Source organism: Nothoprocta perdicaria, unplaced genomic scaffold (genome assembly GCF_003342845.1).
Source record: "Nothoprocta perdicaria isolate Ctin4 unplaced genomic scaffold, notPer1 scaffold_155, whole genome shotgun sequence".
Taxonomy (NCBI): domain Eukaryota; kingdom Metazoa; phylum Chordata; class Aves; order Tinamiformes; family Tinamidae; genus Nothoprocta; species Nothoprocta perdicaria.
Window position 1 is genome coordinate 1,688,675 of NW_020454705.1, and position 14,926 is coordinate 1,703,600.

At 40.2% G+C, this 14,926-nt stretch overlaps 1 protein-coding gene across 1 annotated transcript in view; it reads right to left on the bottom strand.

Annotated features, from left to right (window-relative positions):
• The window catches only part of CUL5 (cullin 5), a 22,180-nt gene extending 13,471 nt beyond the window's left edge, over nt 1-8,709 (bottom strand). The window contains exons 1-7 of the mRNA XM_026035016.1: nt 8,606-8,709; nt 6,143-6,242; nt 4,557-4,733; nt 2,684-2,825; nt 1,691-1,836; nt 1,535-1,615; nt 380-473 (exon numbers count right to left, since the gene is read on the bottom strand). Coding sequence (XP_025890801.1) covers nt 380-473; nt 1,535-1,615; nt 1,691-1,836; nt 2,684-2,825; nt 4,557-4,733; nt 6,143-6,242; nt 8,606-8,676 — 811 coding nt within the window. The 5' untranslated portion in view covers nt 8,677-8,709. The remainder of the gene's footprint in view (nt 1-379; nt 474-1,534; nt 1,616-1,690; nt 1,837-2,683; nt 2,826-4,556; nt 4,734-6,142; nt 6,243-8,605) is intronic.
• Nucleotides 8,710-14,926: the final 6,217 nt, after the last annotated feature.

Consider the following 14,926-nt stretch of genomic DNA (forward strand, 5'->3'; position numbering starts at 1 on the left):
GACAAGCAACCTTTGTCAACTACTAAGTGCAGGAAAACAGGCTGTAGGAAAGAAAATAGATCATAAAATATTATTTTCTTTCAAGAAAGACAAGAGCTACCCAGTCATTCCAGCTAGGGTACTCTAAGTACAGATTTCAGAAGTAATACTAAAACAACAAAAACAACAGACAAACAAACACGAACGAAAGAAAGCCCACCWACAAGAAGCCAATGATGGTAAGATTTGTACGATAAAATGKYMCWKMSKMWGKRMCATTTTATCTATGAAACACTGCCAGCCCCTACTAAGGACAGTAATTTGATATATCTACCAACAAATCTATTTTTAGGCTGTGGATGCTGAGTTCATCCTGCCCGGATCTTGAAGCTTCACTTACTTTCTGTTTCATTTCGCTTGATCATGCCTTGGCATTCAGCTAAAATAGTCTCTTTAAAAGATGTCACCAGGGCATTGACGCAGCACTCCATTAGCTGAAACACATCAAACACAGGATTAGCTCATGCACCCATGGAATTCCAGAGTTGGTTCATCTCAATTTTGCTGTGACACAAGATCTAGCCTGCTCTCATCAACTATGGCACATGCAATAAATAATCCTGATAGGGCTTGATTCATAAAATCGTAGTCTGAAGTCTACACAGGATTTCTTTAAAATGCAGGCCAATAGATATAGTAAATTCTTCCAAACTACTAATCAGCTTAACATTTCTGTAGCCTCTTTTTGTCAGGGGAGCTATCACTTTTGGAACATTAACTACCCTACTTGGTTTCCAAGTATATACTCAAGAGCTAAGAATAGTGCTCATTCCAGCACACCCTATTTGGACCAGGCTGGTTGGCTTGAACAGGCCATTAAGGTTAGATCTAGCACAGAAACTGCTTCAACAGGTCAGAAGCAGCTCTGTTTGTCAGTCCCCTTTACGCAGGTTGCAACTGCACAGAAACAAGTCATTTACAACTTAACACAAAATAAATGTAATCCATTACAACATAGACAGTTGTGAACTACTTGCTGAAGCTAAATCTTCCTTCACCTGGACCTATGTAAAGTATTGCTTCTTAGGATTATAAAATATAAATAATCTTTTGAACTAAATTGTTATGTTTAAGTCTAGGAAAGGCGGGAATGCAGAAAAGGTCTAATAAAATTCTCATTTGTCCCTCTGACTGCAGTAACCAGTAGCTTTCAGACATTCTAAATTAGCAGCAAAAAAAACATTTACCTGCTACGTTGGTCTGTAAATCCCGCCTGCCTCAAAATGTAAAAATAACCTGAATAAAAATCTGCCCTTAAAGCCAAACTTCAAACAGTCTTTACAACTAAAACATCAGTAGAAGTTTTAAATTGACAGATTGGAAACTAACACAAATTTAGAAATTTGTATTTCTGTGGAATATAGCAAATGGTTTTAAAACAAAGTTTCATATTAATTTACTGTAATCAACTAATAGTGTAACATACAATATTATCAAACTGCAATTCTAATAAACTAGGTAAACGCATAGTTTCTTTCTGCACTACCATACTTACTGCTTCTACAGAGTTACATTCACGCCTCGTTTCTAAATACCGTAGTGCCCTTTTCTCTTCTTCTTTTAGTTTAGCATCTGCCTGTGCAAAAGTAGAACAATAATCACTTTAAGCACTAACACACGGAGAACAAAAATTGACAGTGTTTTTACTTACATATTTCATATAATTCTGTACACCATTTTGTTGTAAATAAGAAGGAGCCTGTGTTCTATAAAATCTCTCTGTTGAATCCAAATATGCCTTTTCAAAGTTATCCCGATAAATCTGAAGTTTATCTTCAGGATTAGAACAAAGGTTAACTGCAAAAAAGAAAGGCCAAACTCACTCTCATGTCTTAGAAATTTATGTGGGTAAATAATAAACAAACCTCTTCTCACTATAGKGAGTTTTTATTGAAATATTGTATGGAGAAATTTCAAGAATCCTACAAATGTACTCTGAAAAAAAAACAACAAAATCATCCAATATTGGCAAGTCATTCCTTTAAAAGGATCTTAAATTAATTATAGGGACATAGGAAGAACACTATAGATTACCCCAGAGTTTTAGATGTTCAAAAATGGTAACCAAAAATACACAATCAAATACAGTTGCAAAAGTAATAAGTTAAAGGAAAACAAAGCAAAACAAAAAACAGCTCAGCACAATGCCTAAAAAAGCAAAAGCTTCTGCATGTTATTGAGCAATCCAAATTTCTTGGACATATTCTTAGAATCCCAGCATCTTCTGAGATTCTAGGCAATTTTCCTGTACTTGAGATTGAAGTATCACAGAAGTCCAGATATAAAGAACTATCTTTTGCAAAGCAGAAAGACTTGAAGTCTCAGACACAGGCTGCTAAGCATTCCTTCTTCAAACCTGAAGTCTGAAGAAGCAGGGACAGCACCATGAGGAACACGGCCAGATCACTTCTGCAAACATAAAACATCCAAAAGGTATCTGCTCTTTGAAAACACTGATTTTGCAGAAAATTACCAGTAGCAAAATCATGCCAAGTTAAAAGATATTTTACAACAGAATTTAGCTGGCATCACAGGTCAACAAAATCAATATAAAATGCTGATATAATCCTTCCAATGTTACCACCCCAACTGTTACATGCTGAAAGTTCATTTACTCAAGTGAGGCTGTCTGTGCAGAACCTACCATAGGATTCTCGAACTCCAATAACAAGTTGAGAGTCGAAAGCTTCTCCTAGTCTTTCAGCATGAACTAACTTCATTGCACTGTCCTGAAGTCTGTTTTTTATATTTGAAAATATGGATTCATTCCATGTATCCAGCATGAGCTACATAAGAGGAAGAAAAACAAAATCCTGTCAGAAAGGGATATGCAGACCTAAGTTTGTACAAATGAAATATAGAAGATCAGAAATAGAAACCAAGCATAAGTTTTCACTTATATGAAACAGTTCAATTATTTGAGAATTAGATCTTGCTATATCTGACCTGTAATAGAAGTAAAATTCAGCTTATATTCTAAGATAACTTTATAAAACTGGACAGCTAGAGAAAGCAATCACTATTTGCTTCAGATACTATTCCATCATTCTGTTTTATTTCTACAGCTCTTCATAACAAGTCAAATAACTTTTAACATMTCTAGCAACAGAATATGTTACTTTGGAATCAAGCATCCAAATATAGCTTGCCATTTACCAGTCCACATCTTAAATAAGATGAAAACTCAACACAAAACAGTTGTGTAAAGAAATAAGTCTATGTTTTGGGGTTGCATTAACGAAATACGAAAGTTTTAAAGTACCGCAATTATAATTGATAAGTAACTCCAGATCTAAGTGTTGCAAAGTTTTAAGGCCACTCAGAGTGGTCTCTAACAAAATAATCACCTTGAAAGGATCATTCCATATTTCACTGTATGATTTTTGAATGATTGCTACTAACATTTCTGCAAAAAGGGTTACACCTGATCACCAGACCCAATGTGCTGCAGCTGAGGAACACTAAAAGCTCCCTGACAAGTCACACTTATGCCCCGCTAAGCTCCACCAGCTGTTAGTAATAAATATTCTAAGCACACTACATGTTTGTTAAAGTCTTCATTCTCTTCTGAATTCAAGTTACAAGAGACCTTTCCCCCACCTTAAACCTTGGAGCTCCTTCTTTCTGTCTGTTACTGAATACCTGGGGAAATTATGAAAAGTTCAGAAGATCAGTCTTAAAGTTTACAGCAGAGTTAAGAGTTCAAGTTAACCAAGACTTGGAGAGCCTAACAAAAGCACGGGCTTTCTCCAAGAAAAAAAAAAAAAAAAGACCAGAATAAAGCAAGTTGAAGTGGTGATTCCTCTTATTGCTGATGTTCTCTCTTCCTTTTCTTCAGAAGGTATACAGTTCAAGATGCCAAAATGAGGGGAAGGAAAGAATGAATCACCACAAGTTGGCCTGCTTAGCTATTTTGCTTCTCCTGGCCATCCTGAAGACAGTTAATATGATCTTTGATACCAAACAGAAGATTGCTAAAGAACTTTTATTGCCCTACAGATAATTTCTGTCATGAAAATGAATAATGAAAGGTGTTGAACTAAAGGACAGACTTTGGAGGGAGAAAGGAGTACTTTGGCGACCAAGAGGCATATTTAGCTTGAGATAACAGTATTAGGTTGTTTGTAATTGCAATTTAGAGACAAAGCAAGTTAAGATTTGGCCTAAGGAATGTCAGGTGCAGAAATACTAATCTCATTACGAGTATAGAAGCAGTAGGTACTGAGTGAATTGCCACTCTACCCAAATTTGTCAGAACTATTTTAATAACTTCATTTACTTAGTTTTACATAAAGAATACTGCTTTAATCACCCATGTCAATAGGCAAAACTGGTGAAGCAACAGACTGAAATTGTTGTAGCGAGGAATAATCAAGTTGCAAGGTTGTTATTCTGACCCTCACACTGAAGCAAAGCAAGATGCAGCGTCAGAGAACTGGAGCAATCTCATCAGCAGCTGGAGAAGACCTCCCGTACCGGAGCTGGAGGCAGACCAGGGGGCAAAGCCTTTCACTCACCTTGCGGACAATACTGTCYTCCACATTAGATTTCTTGTTGCTGCCCTGCTTGCCCATGAGGGTGATCTCTAACTGGCAAAAGGGCTTGGGCAGAATATCGCACTGCGTGAAGAACTTGCGCCACTCCACTATGTAGGCCTTGAGCAGGGCCGTATCGTCCTGGTGGCTCAGCACTCGCTGCAGGGGAGGAGGGAGAGGGCAGGTCAGTCACAAACAAGCTTCTGCAGAGAGCACAAAGTACAGATCCACTTCTCTTACTGAAGATATTTTCCCACGTTAGATGCAAATACACGGATATGTTAGAATAAGAAGGTTTACATATTCAAATGCCATTTAGTTWATTTTACAGCAGTGGTTATTAGCCAGTAGCATGTGAACCACTTCTAACGGGTGGTGAAAGGTGACAGCAAACCAATCACCATCAGGCGGAAATTTTCCAGCTGATTTTTTGTTTTTAAGCCATCTGCAAGTCAAAAGGGATTAAAGCTTTAGGTCCAAAAAGCCTGTAGCAGTACAGGCTTGAAATATATTACCAAAATAAATAAATAATAAAAGGATTATAAGGATTATGCTTTATTATATACACTAATAACTTTAGTTCAGTGACATCTACTAACCTCCTATTAGATATATACATAGCTAGTTAAAGCTTGTACTTCAGTAACGCCTGGAGGCCACTATGTTGCACTATAGTTATGATAATGCCTAAAAAATAAAATTCTGTAGAAGAACAGGAACCACAGAGCACCTCAGAGGCTCCAGCTCAGCAGACACTCACACAGGCAGACACTGAAGGCAGCTGATGGACATCACATCAGCATCTGAATGCCTGGCTGTATCAAGGCCTCCTCTAAAAAATCATATATTCCTTTGAACAAATCTGTAAGGAGATCTTTTCACTAAGCAAAGATTTTAATCAATGAAGCCTTTTGCTTTCTCCTTTCCAAACCTTTGTCACGAATATCCTTTTTTATTTTACACCAGTTTCCTCTTAAATCCCTTATGCCAGACAACACCCTTTGCTATACATTTGGAAAACAGAGGAATTGAGTTTGGAACCTTCTGATGCAGTTGGTTATTTGGGAGAGGCCCATAAAGCTGCCTGCTGAGCTTGCCAGCCTGACAGTCCAAGGAGCTGAAAATGCAACTTATTCTCAAGCCATCTCAGTAGAGGAGCACTGAGCTATACAAAATAATAAAAATGTTTCCTTCCYTAGAAAGGATAGTTTTCAGACAGTAAATTTTGCCTCAAGAAAGGGCTTCAATTGAAAGATGATTCTGTAAGTACTGTCGGGTAAAGAAAAATAATGTTGTATTTTTAAAAACATATATATGATGCTGCAGTAATTGCCATTCTGGTTTCAAGAATTGTGAGAAAACAATGAAGCAAGGAAAATGCTCAAGGCCTAAGTTTTCCTTTTGCCATTAAAAAGCTGCAAGGTACTCATGAGCTCCAGAACATCATAAAATATCAACCAAACCAAAGCACAAAAACAAGGCATTTGGATGCAAGGAGGATCTGAACTGTTTGCCCCCCTCCCCACTCCAGTGACAGGAGCAGAAGTTATGACGGGTCAAGGACTTACTGCTTGTGCTTGCTTAATAAAATCCAGGATGTCTTCCTTCAGAGCCTGATGGATCTTTGCGGGACCTTTATCATCCCATAGGCAAACTGCATGTACATCTCTAGAAAACAATTTATCCACCTTTTAGTTAGAACTAAGCAAAGTTTAATGCAGTTACGTACAAAGTTTGAAGAGCCATAATTTATGCAAGCCTAAGAATATAACCTGTGTTCTATTTATCACTGTCAAACAATATGTGATCAGGCCTCAATAGCACATGCAAAAAACTATTCAGAGAAATGGTAAAAGCTGTAAGAAAATTTGGTAGGCAAGTGAAGGCAAACTCTCTATGCATATAGAAACAATATGTTTCTATACATATAGAATATTATGTATATTATACATATTCAGTAATCCTTATTGTACTAAGGACAATTGTTAAAGTTTTTGACTAAGACATAAATCACTTGCCAGCAAAAGCACTGCTACTCAGACCATATCATTCTGAAATACTGTCATTAGGATGCAGCCTTCACCCAGTTTCCTTTACTCAAAGCACAAATTCCTTGTGCTACAAAGGAAACCAACCTTCTTTGTAAGAAATTTGAGCTCATGGGTATCAGGTAATTTAAAGGAGCTTTAATTAGTTTAATAAGATCACTTTAACATTTCATGACATTGGTAGCTTTTTGAAGTGCAGCTCCACTGCAGAAGAGCTACCAAAGAGCACCACAAACCAGGCCTCTATTTATGAGTTTTAATCAATATGCAAATGCAGTCCTGGTTCTCCTAGCTGGCAGCTCAGCAAGTCTAACTCCTATGGTATTTCCTTACTAAAGGATATATAAAGCAAGTTACACTTTTAATTATATTATCACATATAACATGACCTGCCAAGCCTTTTYTGAGTCATTACTTTCTGCAGCTTTTCTTTCCTTTCTCAGTAATAAGGCAATGCCTTTGTGGGAAAGCAACCATATGATCTAAAGGTATGGCTTTGTTCCTCTTAAAYCAAACACAGTTATTTCAATATAAAAGCTACTTTTTTCGTTTAGCTTAAAAGACAAGTTTACAAGATTAACAAAAGGTAGTTCCTTTTACACTAACAAAGACCTATAAAGGCCTAGCYAGCTTGTGAGACCTGAGGAACTTTCAGTGCTGGTGGTGCAGGACAAGCAGTCACCAAGGAAGACTGGGGGATTGTATCCTAGTCTAAGAGAGGTACAAGACATCTAGAGCTTTAGATTTTTATTTTTAGGAAAGGTAGTTTTCAAGTGTAACAAAGAACACAGATCAAAAACARGAATCTAGCAGAGTGAGACTCCTCTCATATGCTTTGGTTAGTCATAAAGTTGCTTAAGTTTGACTCAAATTGTTAGCTAGGAAAACAAAAWCCAAGAAAATTTCAATACAAAAGCAGAATTATTTACCTGGTTATTAGAAAATGAAAGCAGTGACTCAGTATTGAATTTGTACCTTAACTCTACCTTGTTTCTGGCAATTACTTTAGCACTGGTATCATAAGATACTAAAACTCCCTACATGCCAAACTGCCTTTCTGTTTGACAAACAGGTGCAGTAAGACAGCTGGGAAGGGAATCACTGCACTGTGCTCATCAAAGCACYGAGAGATGTGCCTGCAATATGACTGCATTTCTAATAAAAATCAACTTTTAGGATTTTTTTTTTTTTTTTAAAGAAAAAAAAAAAGGAAGGGGAGGAGTGAGAAACCACAGATTTAAGCTCTCATTATATTGGGGGGGGGGGGGGAAATAACTATGTTCAGACACAGACTTTTTTAGATATATTTTGGATACATTTGTTGTAATTTACTTTCATTTTCTGTCATTTAATGAACGAGTTAACATGATGTGTGTTATGAAAAAATGTCATCAACTAATAGGAAATGCTGTTGGCCTTTGAAGTACAATAATGCAAAAATATTAAATACAATGCAAAATAATTAAAAATATTATATAAGCTACTTTAAGGTATTAACTTATTTATGTTTAAATTGTATTACCATTTTACTTCGGTGGTATTTTTAGTTATTTTCAACAATATCCCTTTAAACCACCCTAGTATAACACGTGGCAGACTATGTTTACACAAATTTACTACCAAAGCAGCAAACAACATTTTATTTTAGCAACGGCAATAGTTTATTCTAACAAAAATCCCATAGGCAGATACAAAACTTCCGTACTACGATCAGATAAGTCTTTGTGAGAAGGTACAAGACTTGCTTACTGTGATCAGCTGCAGTCCTAAGCTCTACTACTCCATCTCCAGCCTATTTGCAAAGCTCTGAATCTAAGTAAAATACTTTWAGACATTTACAGAGACTAACACGACTGAAACTGAACAAAATATTACTTCTTTTTTGTGTATTCCTGCACAGTCTGTGTCATTTGACTTCTGTATTAGAATTAATACCTGTATTGCTACTATGTAGAGAGTGCAAGCTAATAAAAAATTACTTACGAAAACAGATCGAACCACTGCTGTTTTGTGACAGATTCCTGACGGAGCAGCTTCAGGACAATAGGGCGCATGAAATCCCATTTGTCTTCAAACTGAAGTGAACCTTTATTCTAAAAGGAAAAATAAAATAAAAAAAATCATAAGCAAAACCTGACCTCTACACCTTGGCATCGGTTAACGTCTGAAGTACTTTGCTTCTAAAACTACTTTTGACTCAAGCTAAAATAAATAAATAAGTAGCAAGAGGACACAATACTTCAATACAACTTGTCAACTTCCCTCTTTTACATTCATTTTACGATCTGAGGGGCTCTAATTCACTAGATAGCTGAAAAAATCCATTTTCTAAATTAAGGGATTTCTTTACTTTAGATGGTTGACCAGCAGTAACTTGCACATACCCACTATGAAGAGTTAATATGGAAAGTGTTAATAAATCAGTTTACTGAAGTTAATCTTGAAGGACTACAGTTTTTAGGCATAGGAAAACTATCTTTTCTGCGGAAGTGTCTTGTATAACCTGGCGTTTGACCKGTATTCACAGTACCAAAGTCAACAACAATTTCCACAGTATTATTTTAAGAAACAGAACCAAAAATAGAATTTTAAGAACCAGTATGTGTTCCTCAGAGAAGCAGACTGCAMGTTTCTTCCCTCACTGCCTGCTCCCCTCGCACACAACCCATTCCAGCAGCGTTTTCCTTCTGCACATGGGCATCCCTTGGGGCTGACGCRTTGGCACCGTGAGGGCTGCTCGGGGAGCTCCGCGGCGGCAACCGGCACTGCACGACACCGGCACAGAGGCCGGGCCACAAAACCTGCCTGGAATAAATGTCAGGACGGAACCAGAGGGCAGGAACGAGGAGAACCCCCCTGGACGCCGCCACGTGCTGCCTTCTCTCTTCGTGCTGCCTTCTCTCCTCGGTGGCGAAGAGGTAGGAAGGAATCAGGGTAATGTAGGAGCCATGTGGCAACGGACACCCTTCCTGTGGGGTAACTGGCTCTTGGCTGCGCGGGGCTCAAAACATTATTTTTCCTGTGGAATAAATCATTCGGTGCAATGGATTTCTTCAAATTCACTACACAAACTAAGAGGAAGCTGAARGAATCAAGCGCTCCGATGTTACTGTCATTATTCATATTATATAGGCTGACTTCCATTAAAAAAAAAAAAAAAGCCTTAAAGAAAAACAACAGTTTTATTGCATGTGCAGCAATCCTATTTGCTTATGGCTCTAAATTTAAAAKGGAAAATGTTAATAAATAAAAGTTGGTTGGGGGTTTTGTGACAGAAAGACTATTGGTGAGGTGATCTCAGTGTGCTGGCACAACACATTGTTTCTCTTACACACACCATTGTCTTTCTCATTAATACTAAATTTAACACAATTTACTCTGAACATGGTAAAAAAATAAAAAATACATTCTAATTACTTGAAAATCTGCCAGGTGCACTCTCCTGCCATATCTCCTTAGGCAGGAAAGTATGAAGAGCCTGTCATATTCTCTAAACCACCTTCTTCTGAGTTGTCATACATGGAGATCTATAATTAAAYCTGCTGTTCAATATTCAGTATCCCCTGCTGCTCTCAAGTGCAAAGACATCTTGGCTTTACATTACCAGCGTGCACCACACAATACCTATTTTACCTGTTTTTGCTGCAATAGTATCTGCAGACCCCACAGCACCATCGGACCTCTGTGGTGGGTGCTGCGCATTGGGTAATGCTCAGCATTACCTCCTTGAGCAAACTGCTTGAGTGCAATTCAAGGRGACAGTTTTGCCTTTTTTCTTTCTCTGGGAGAGAGGGAGGGGGAAAAAAGACAGTCTGAATGCCTCTTCTGTAGAAACCACTGGCTGCAGGCTTCCCCAACAGRGCCGGATTTACAATTACTCCCCAAACTTTGATGACTGCCTCTCATCTTTCCTATTTCTGTGAAAACAATTAATCTCTGCTTGAAACATTTCTGTTGCCAGGCCCCTTCTGCAGGATAATGATCCTGTCTGGAACCTGCTCACCACAGAATCTCAGGAGGGTTGAGGTTGGAAGGGACCCCTGGAGATCATCCAGTCCAACCCCCTGCTCCAGCAGGGACACCCAGARCACGGGGCACAGGGTGGCAGCCAGGCGGCTTTGGAAGATCTCCAAGGAAAGAGACTCCACAACCTCCCTGGGCAGCCTCTTCCAGGGCTCTGGCACCCTCACAGGGAAGAAGTTCCTCCTCACATGGAGACGATACCTCCTGTGCTTCAGCTTATGCCCATTATCCCTTGTTCTGTTGCCGGCGACCACCATGGCCACCACCTCTTTCAAGCTACCACAAAATAAATAACACCAAGTTCCTCAAAAGCCTTTCTTTGCGATGGGACTTCAGAGAGTAGATCCCGTAACTTTTCTAGAAGAGGTGAAAAGCCTGTTCTACAGTTCTGGAAAAGTGACAGAGCATTCACTGTGCTCAGTGCTTTGCTGAGCACAAGGGAGGATAAAACCGAGTGCTCATCATGATGGAGACCGGGTGCATCGTAAAACATGGGGGGGGGGGAGAAGGGGGGGGAGAAGAAACAAACAAACAAACAAAAAAAGTATTTGCAYGTTCTGCTGTTTGCGATACACATCGTGATTAGCTACTAAACTCTACATGCAAAATTATTTCAGCTGTAGAAACAGTATATGCCTAGTTCAAAAGAATTCCCCTAACAAATCCTGGCAAAAAAATGCCATAGTAAAGTTTCTAACTTTGGAAATTGAATCATCTATAGGAAGCACTAGTTTAACAGAAGTATTTTTACACATTCTCCTTCATTCTCAAATTGAACAGGAACAAAGCTGCTGGATTGAAAAACCCACTATACTAAACTATTCCTTAATCTCAATAAACAATTCAACGGTTTGCAAGCAGGGTTTGCTTTCACAGCCACTCACCTTACACACTTCTCTTGCAACCATGAGCAAGGGAAGGTGCCTAAGGTGACATCTTGGGTGTCACTCACACTTGTTWCCTCTGTCCCTGCCCGTGTTCAAGGTGCAAAGCCAATTTACAGAGGAACAAGAAGTCAGATGGTGCTAATTCCTTGTAGTTACCAAAGCCACACATGCACCAGGGATGAGTAGAACTGAAAAGCCCATTTCCTGCTTTCTTGAGCCCTCTGCACTTTTAACTCACTTCTGAGCACTGTTAGCATCAATGGCAATACCCTAGGTAACAACTCTAGGAATTAAACACTTAATGCTTTGAAAAATAACCTTATTTGTAAAATATCCTTATGTCTCAAAAGTAATTTCACTAAGTTTACTCACAGACATATAAAGTTCCATTCAAATACTTAACTCCACTTGAAGTATATACTATTATTATATGGAAAGGCATGCTACAATGTCTCCTCAGTCTCTACAAACTTTTTCTGTCCTCACTCCTGTACCTAAGCACTTAGTGTTGTATTTTACACAGCGTGCAAGAAACCTCCCAGATGTACATGACCTCCTGGTGAACACGATGTAGCCTGCACRGTAATGCAAGCAGAAGTGCTGCACAAAATGCAGTTTGTAGCGAGTAACGCCCTCAAGWAGGAACTGGGGTTTCATTCCCAGACCCGGGACAAGTCCTGGCAACCTTCACACAACTGGCCCGCCACAGTCCAGAATGTCTCTTTGGACAATGTTTTCCGGAGCAAAACTGCTTTTGTTTTGGTGTTTTGGGATTTTAAAAACTGTGTACTGCCCTTTTTCCTTTTTTTTTTTTTTCCTGGGCAGCATATAAATGTAGTCCTGCTTTAAGCAATACCATAAAAGAAAAGGAAAAAAAAAAAAAAAAAAAAAAAAGACATCCTCTCCATGAAGAGCACACTTCAATAACATTTAACTATTGCATCGCTTTCAGATATTGTATTAAGGCTAGTTCACAGAAGGAAGAAGTAGGAAACATGGGTTCTTAGACTGAACTAAGCATGAAAATTGCATCCGTCTCTGCTACCAGCAGCTCTACAAAAATCAGTGTGATTGCAGTGAAGTTAAGATCCAAAGCAGAAGGCAGACACAGAGAAAGCTTCACTCTGTACTAACCAGAGTGCAATAACTGTTAGGATATACTTAGGATGCTAACTGGAAACAGCCAGGAAAAAACAGACCAATGTAAACCATGGATCTGGAAATATTTACTTGAAGTTGAAGAACWCAAAAATTTCAGACATGTTTCCAGTTGTCAACGACAAAGGCATGAAGTCAAAACAAACAGTTGAAACAAATGGAAAGGTAAATTGTGGTTAATTCAATTAAGCCTACAGAAAATCCCCATCTCGCTTTGYTTCCTCCCTCCCAGCACCAGGGTCAGATTCCCTGGTATTCACTGCTCCATGTGCCAGCACCTCCAGTGAGGCTCCCCAGGAAGGCCGGGAGCTGCTGTCACACACCCAGCGACAGCCTCTCCTCATGCTGCAGCGAGCCGAGCTGCTCTCCCTTCCAGGAACCACRGGAATATCTGCCTATCTTCCTGCCACCTGAGTGGACACGTTTAGAGTATTTTGTCACTGCTAAGTGAACAGGCTGCAAGTCCAACACATCCGCTGAAATGAAGTCTCCCACTTTAAAAAGGCCAAACTCATGTGTATATTGAAAGAAAAACTACTAGGTGGCTAATCCAGGACAGCAGTTCTGCTACAGCTAATACACACACTAGCTTACCCATTTAATGGCTATAACGGCTAACGCTTTCTCTAGAGTGCAGTACTTTGAACACAGGTAAATTTCTTGCGYAAAGTGATTCAACATATGACTCCTAATATTAATTTTGCATTTAAATTAGGAACTCTAAGAACATTCTACAGTTAAGAAAAATCAGGCATTAGTGCATCTCTGAAATGATGATAGATTTCGCTTCAGCTAGCACCGCAGCTAGGAGGGGCGAGGAATATTTCACTTCACTTTCTCAACTASCTAGAAGGTTGAGAGAAGACAGGAGAGAAAAGAAGAGAAAACTCTTGGTTTTCATTTATCCTGGCAAACAACGGAACCTGCCTAAACCTGGCTTACATTTGATAGTGCAGCCAATATGTAAAACACAGAATCACCTCAAGATGTTAACAGTCTCCTCCCTTGGCCCGGGGGGTGTTACTGTGAGGGGGATGTTGCTCCCCCCAGGGAGGCAGTGGCAACAAAATGGATATTCAGGCAACAGTTGGTCCCCGAGAGCATCTGGAGGGTCAGGACTGGGAACAAATGCCCTTATCCAGCTCCAACTCTCTCACTTGTTGGTTGTGTCGTTATAAACAGAGTAAAATCACTGCCTAATTCTTCCCCTTTGTAATGCACAGCTCATGCTTTACTGTCTTTAAGAAACTCACTAATTAATAAGCYGTATTGTTTAACAAACACCTCCAAGTCACCAGAAAGGCTACTCCAAGCATCCCTAGCATTTTCCCTGGAACTTACTGTGCATCTTTTTCTCAAAATGAATGATTAGATGGTCAGTTGTGAAGCTGTCACACAAAAAGACTTGAGCTCAGGAAAAACCCCCTTGCAGAAGCAGGATCTTTGACTGCATTTCCCACATATAGCGCACCCAGCACTTTCCAGAGGGCTGAAGCCAGATGCTGATGATCCCGGGAGGTCTTCTGGCTGGTAAGGGCTACACAGCCACGTACGTCGGCCTTCTAGAAATCCCCACACACCCTGCAACGTGGTGGGCTGGGGCAGCGTCGAGGAGACAAACTGCCCGAAACCTGCGCTAAAACCTTGCTCTTGCACACACATAAAAGCCAAGCTACCAAACAATATTTCATCTGAGTAACTCTCGTGTGGGGTTATGAATTATCATGTTTGTATTTTTTTTTACAGAATTCTTAGATTCTTCCGCATTAGACTTTGACTAAGGTCTTACCTGGTATAAAAGTCCAACCACAAGTATAAATATAAATAATAAGAAGAATAAAGGCCCACTTCAGTTACATATGTTTGTGTTCCAGGCACCAACGGCCTTTCCCGGGCAGCAGGAGGGCGCGGGGCTCTCCCTAGGGCCGCTCACTCCCGCGGACACGGCTCAGCGCGGCCGGGAGCCCCGGGAGCCGCAGGCCGAGGGCGGCAGCCCCGGGAGCCGCGGGCAGCGCCTGCCCAGCGCCGCACACGAACACGAGCCGCGCTGCGCAGCCTGCACGCGTACAGCTCGGGCTGTGTGTATATGTATGTATAGTGTGTAAGTATGTATACACACCATATAGGCGTTGGAGCGCTGGCAGGCGCCGCTGCCGGTTCCGTGCCCGGCGGCTCCGGGCGGCCGCGGCCCGGGTCGGGCCCGTTGCCGGCAGAGGCCGCGCGGGGCCCGCGCCGC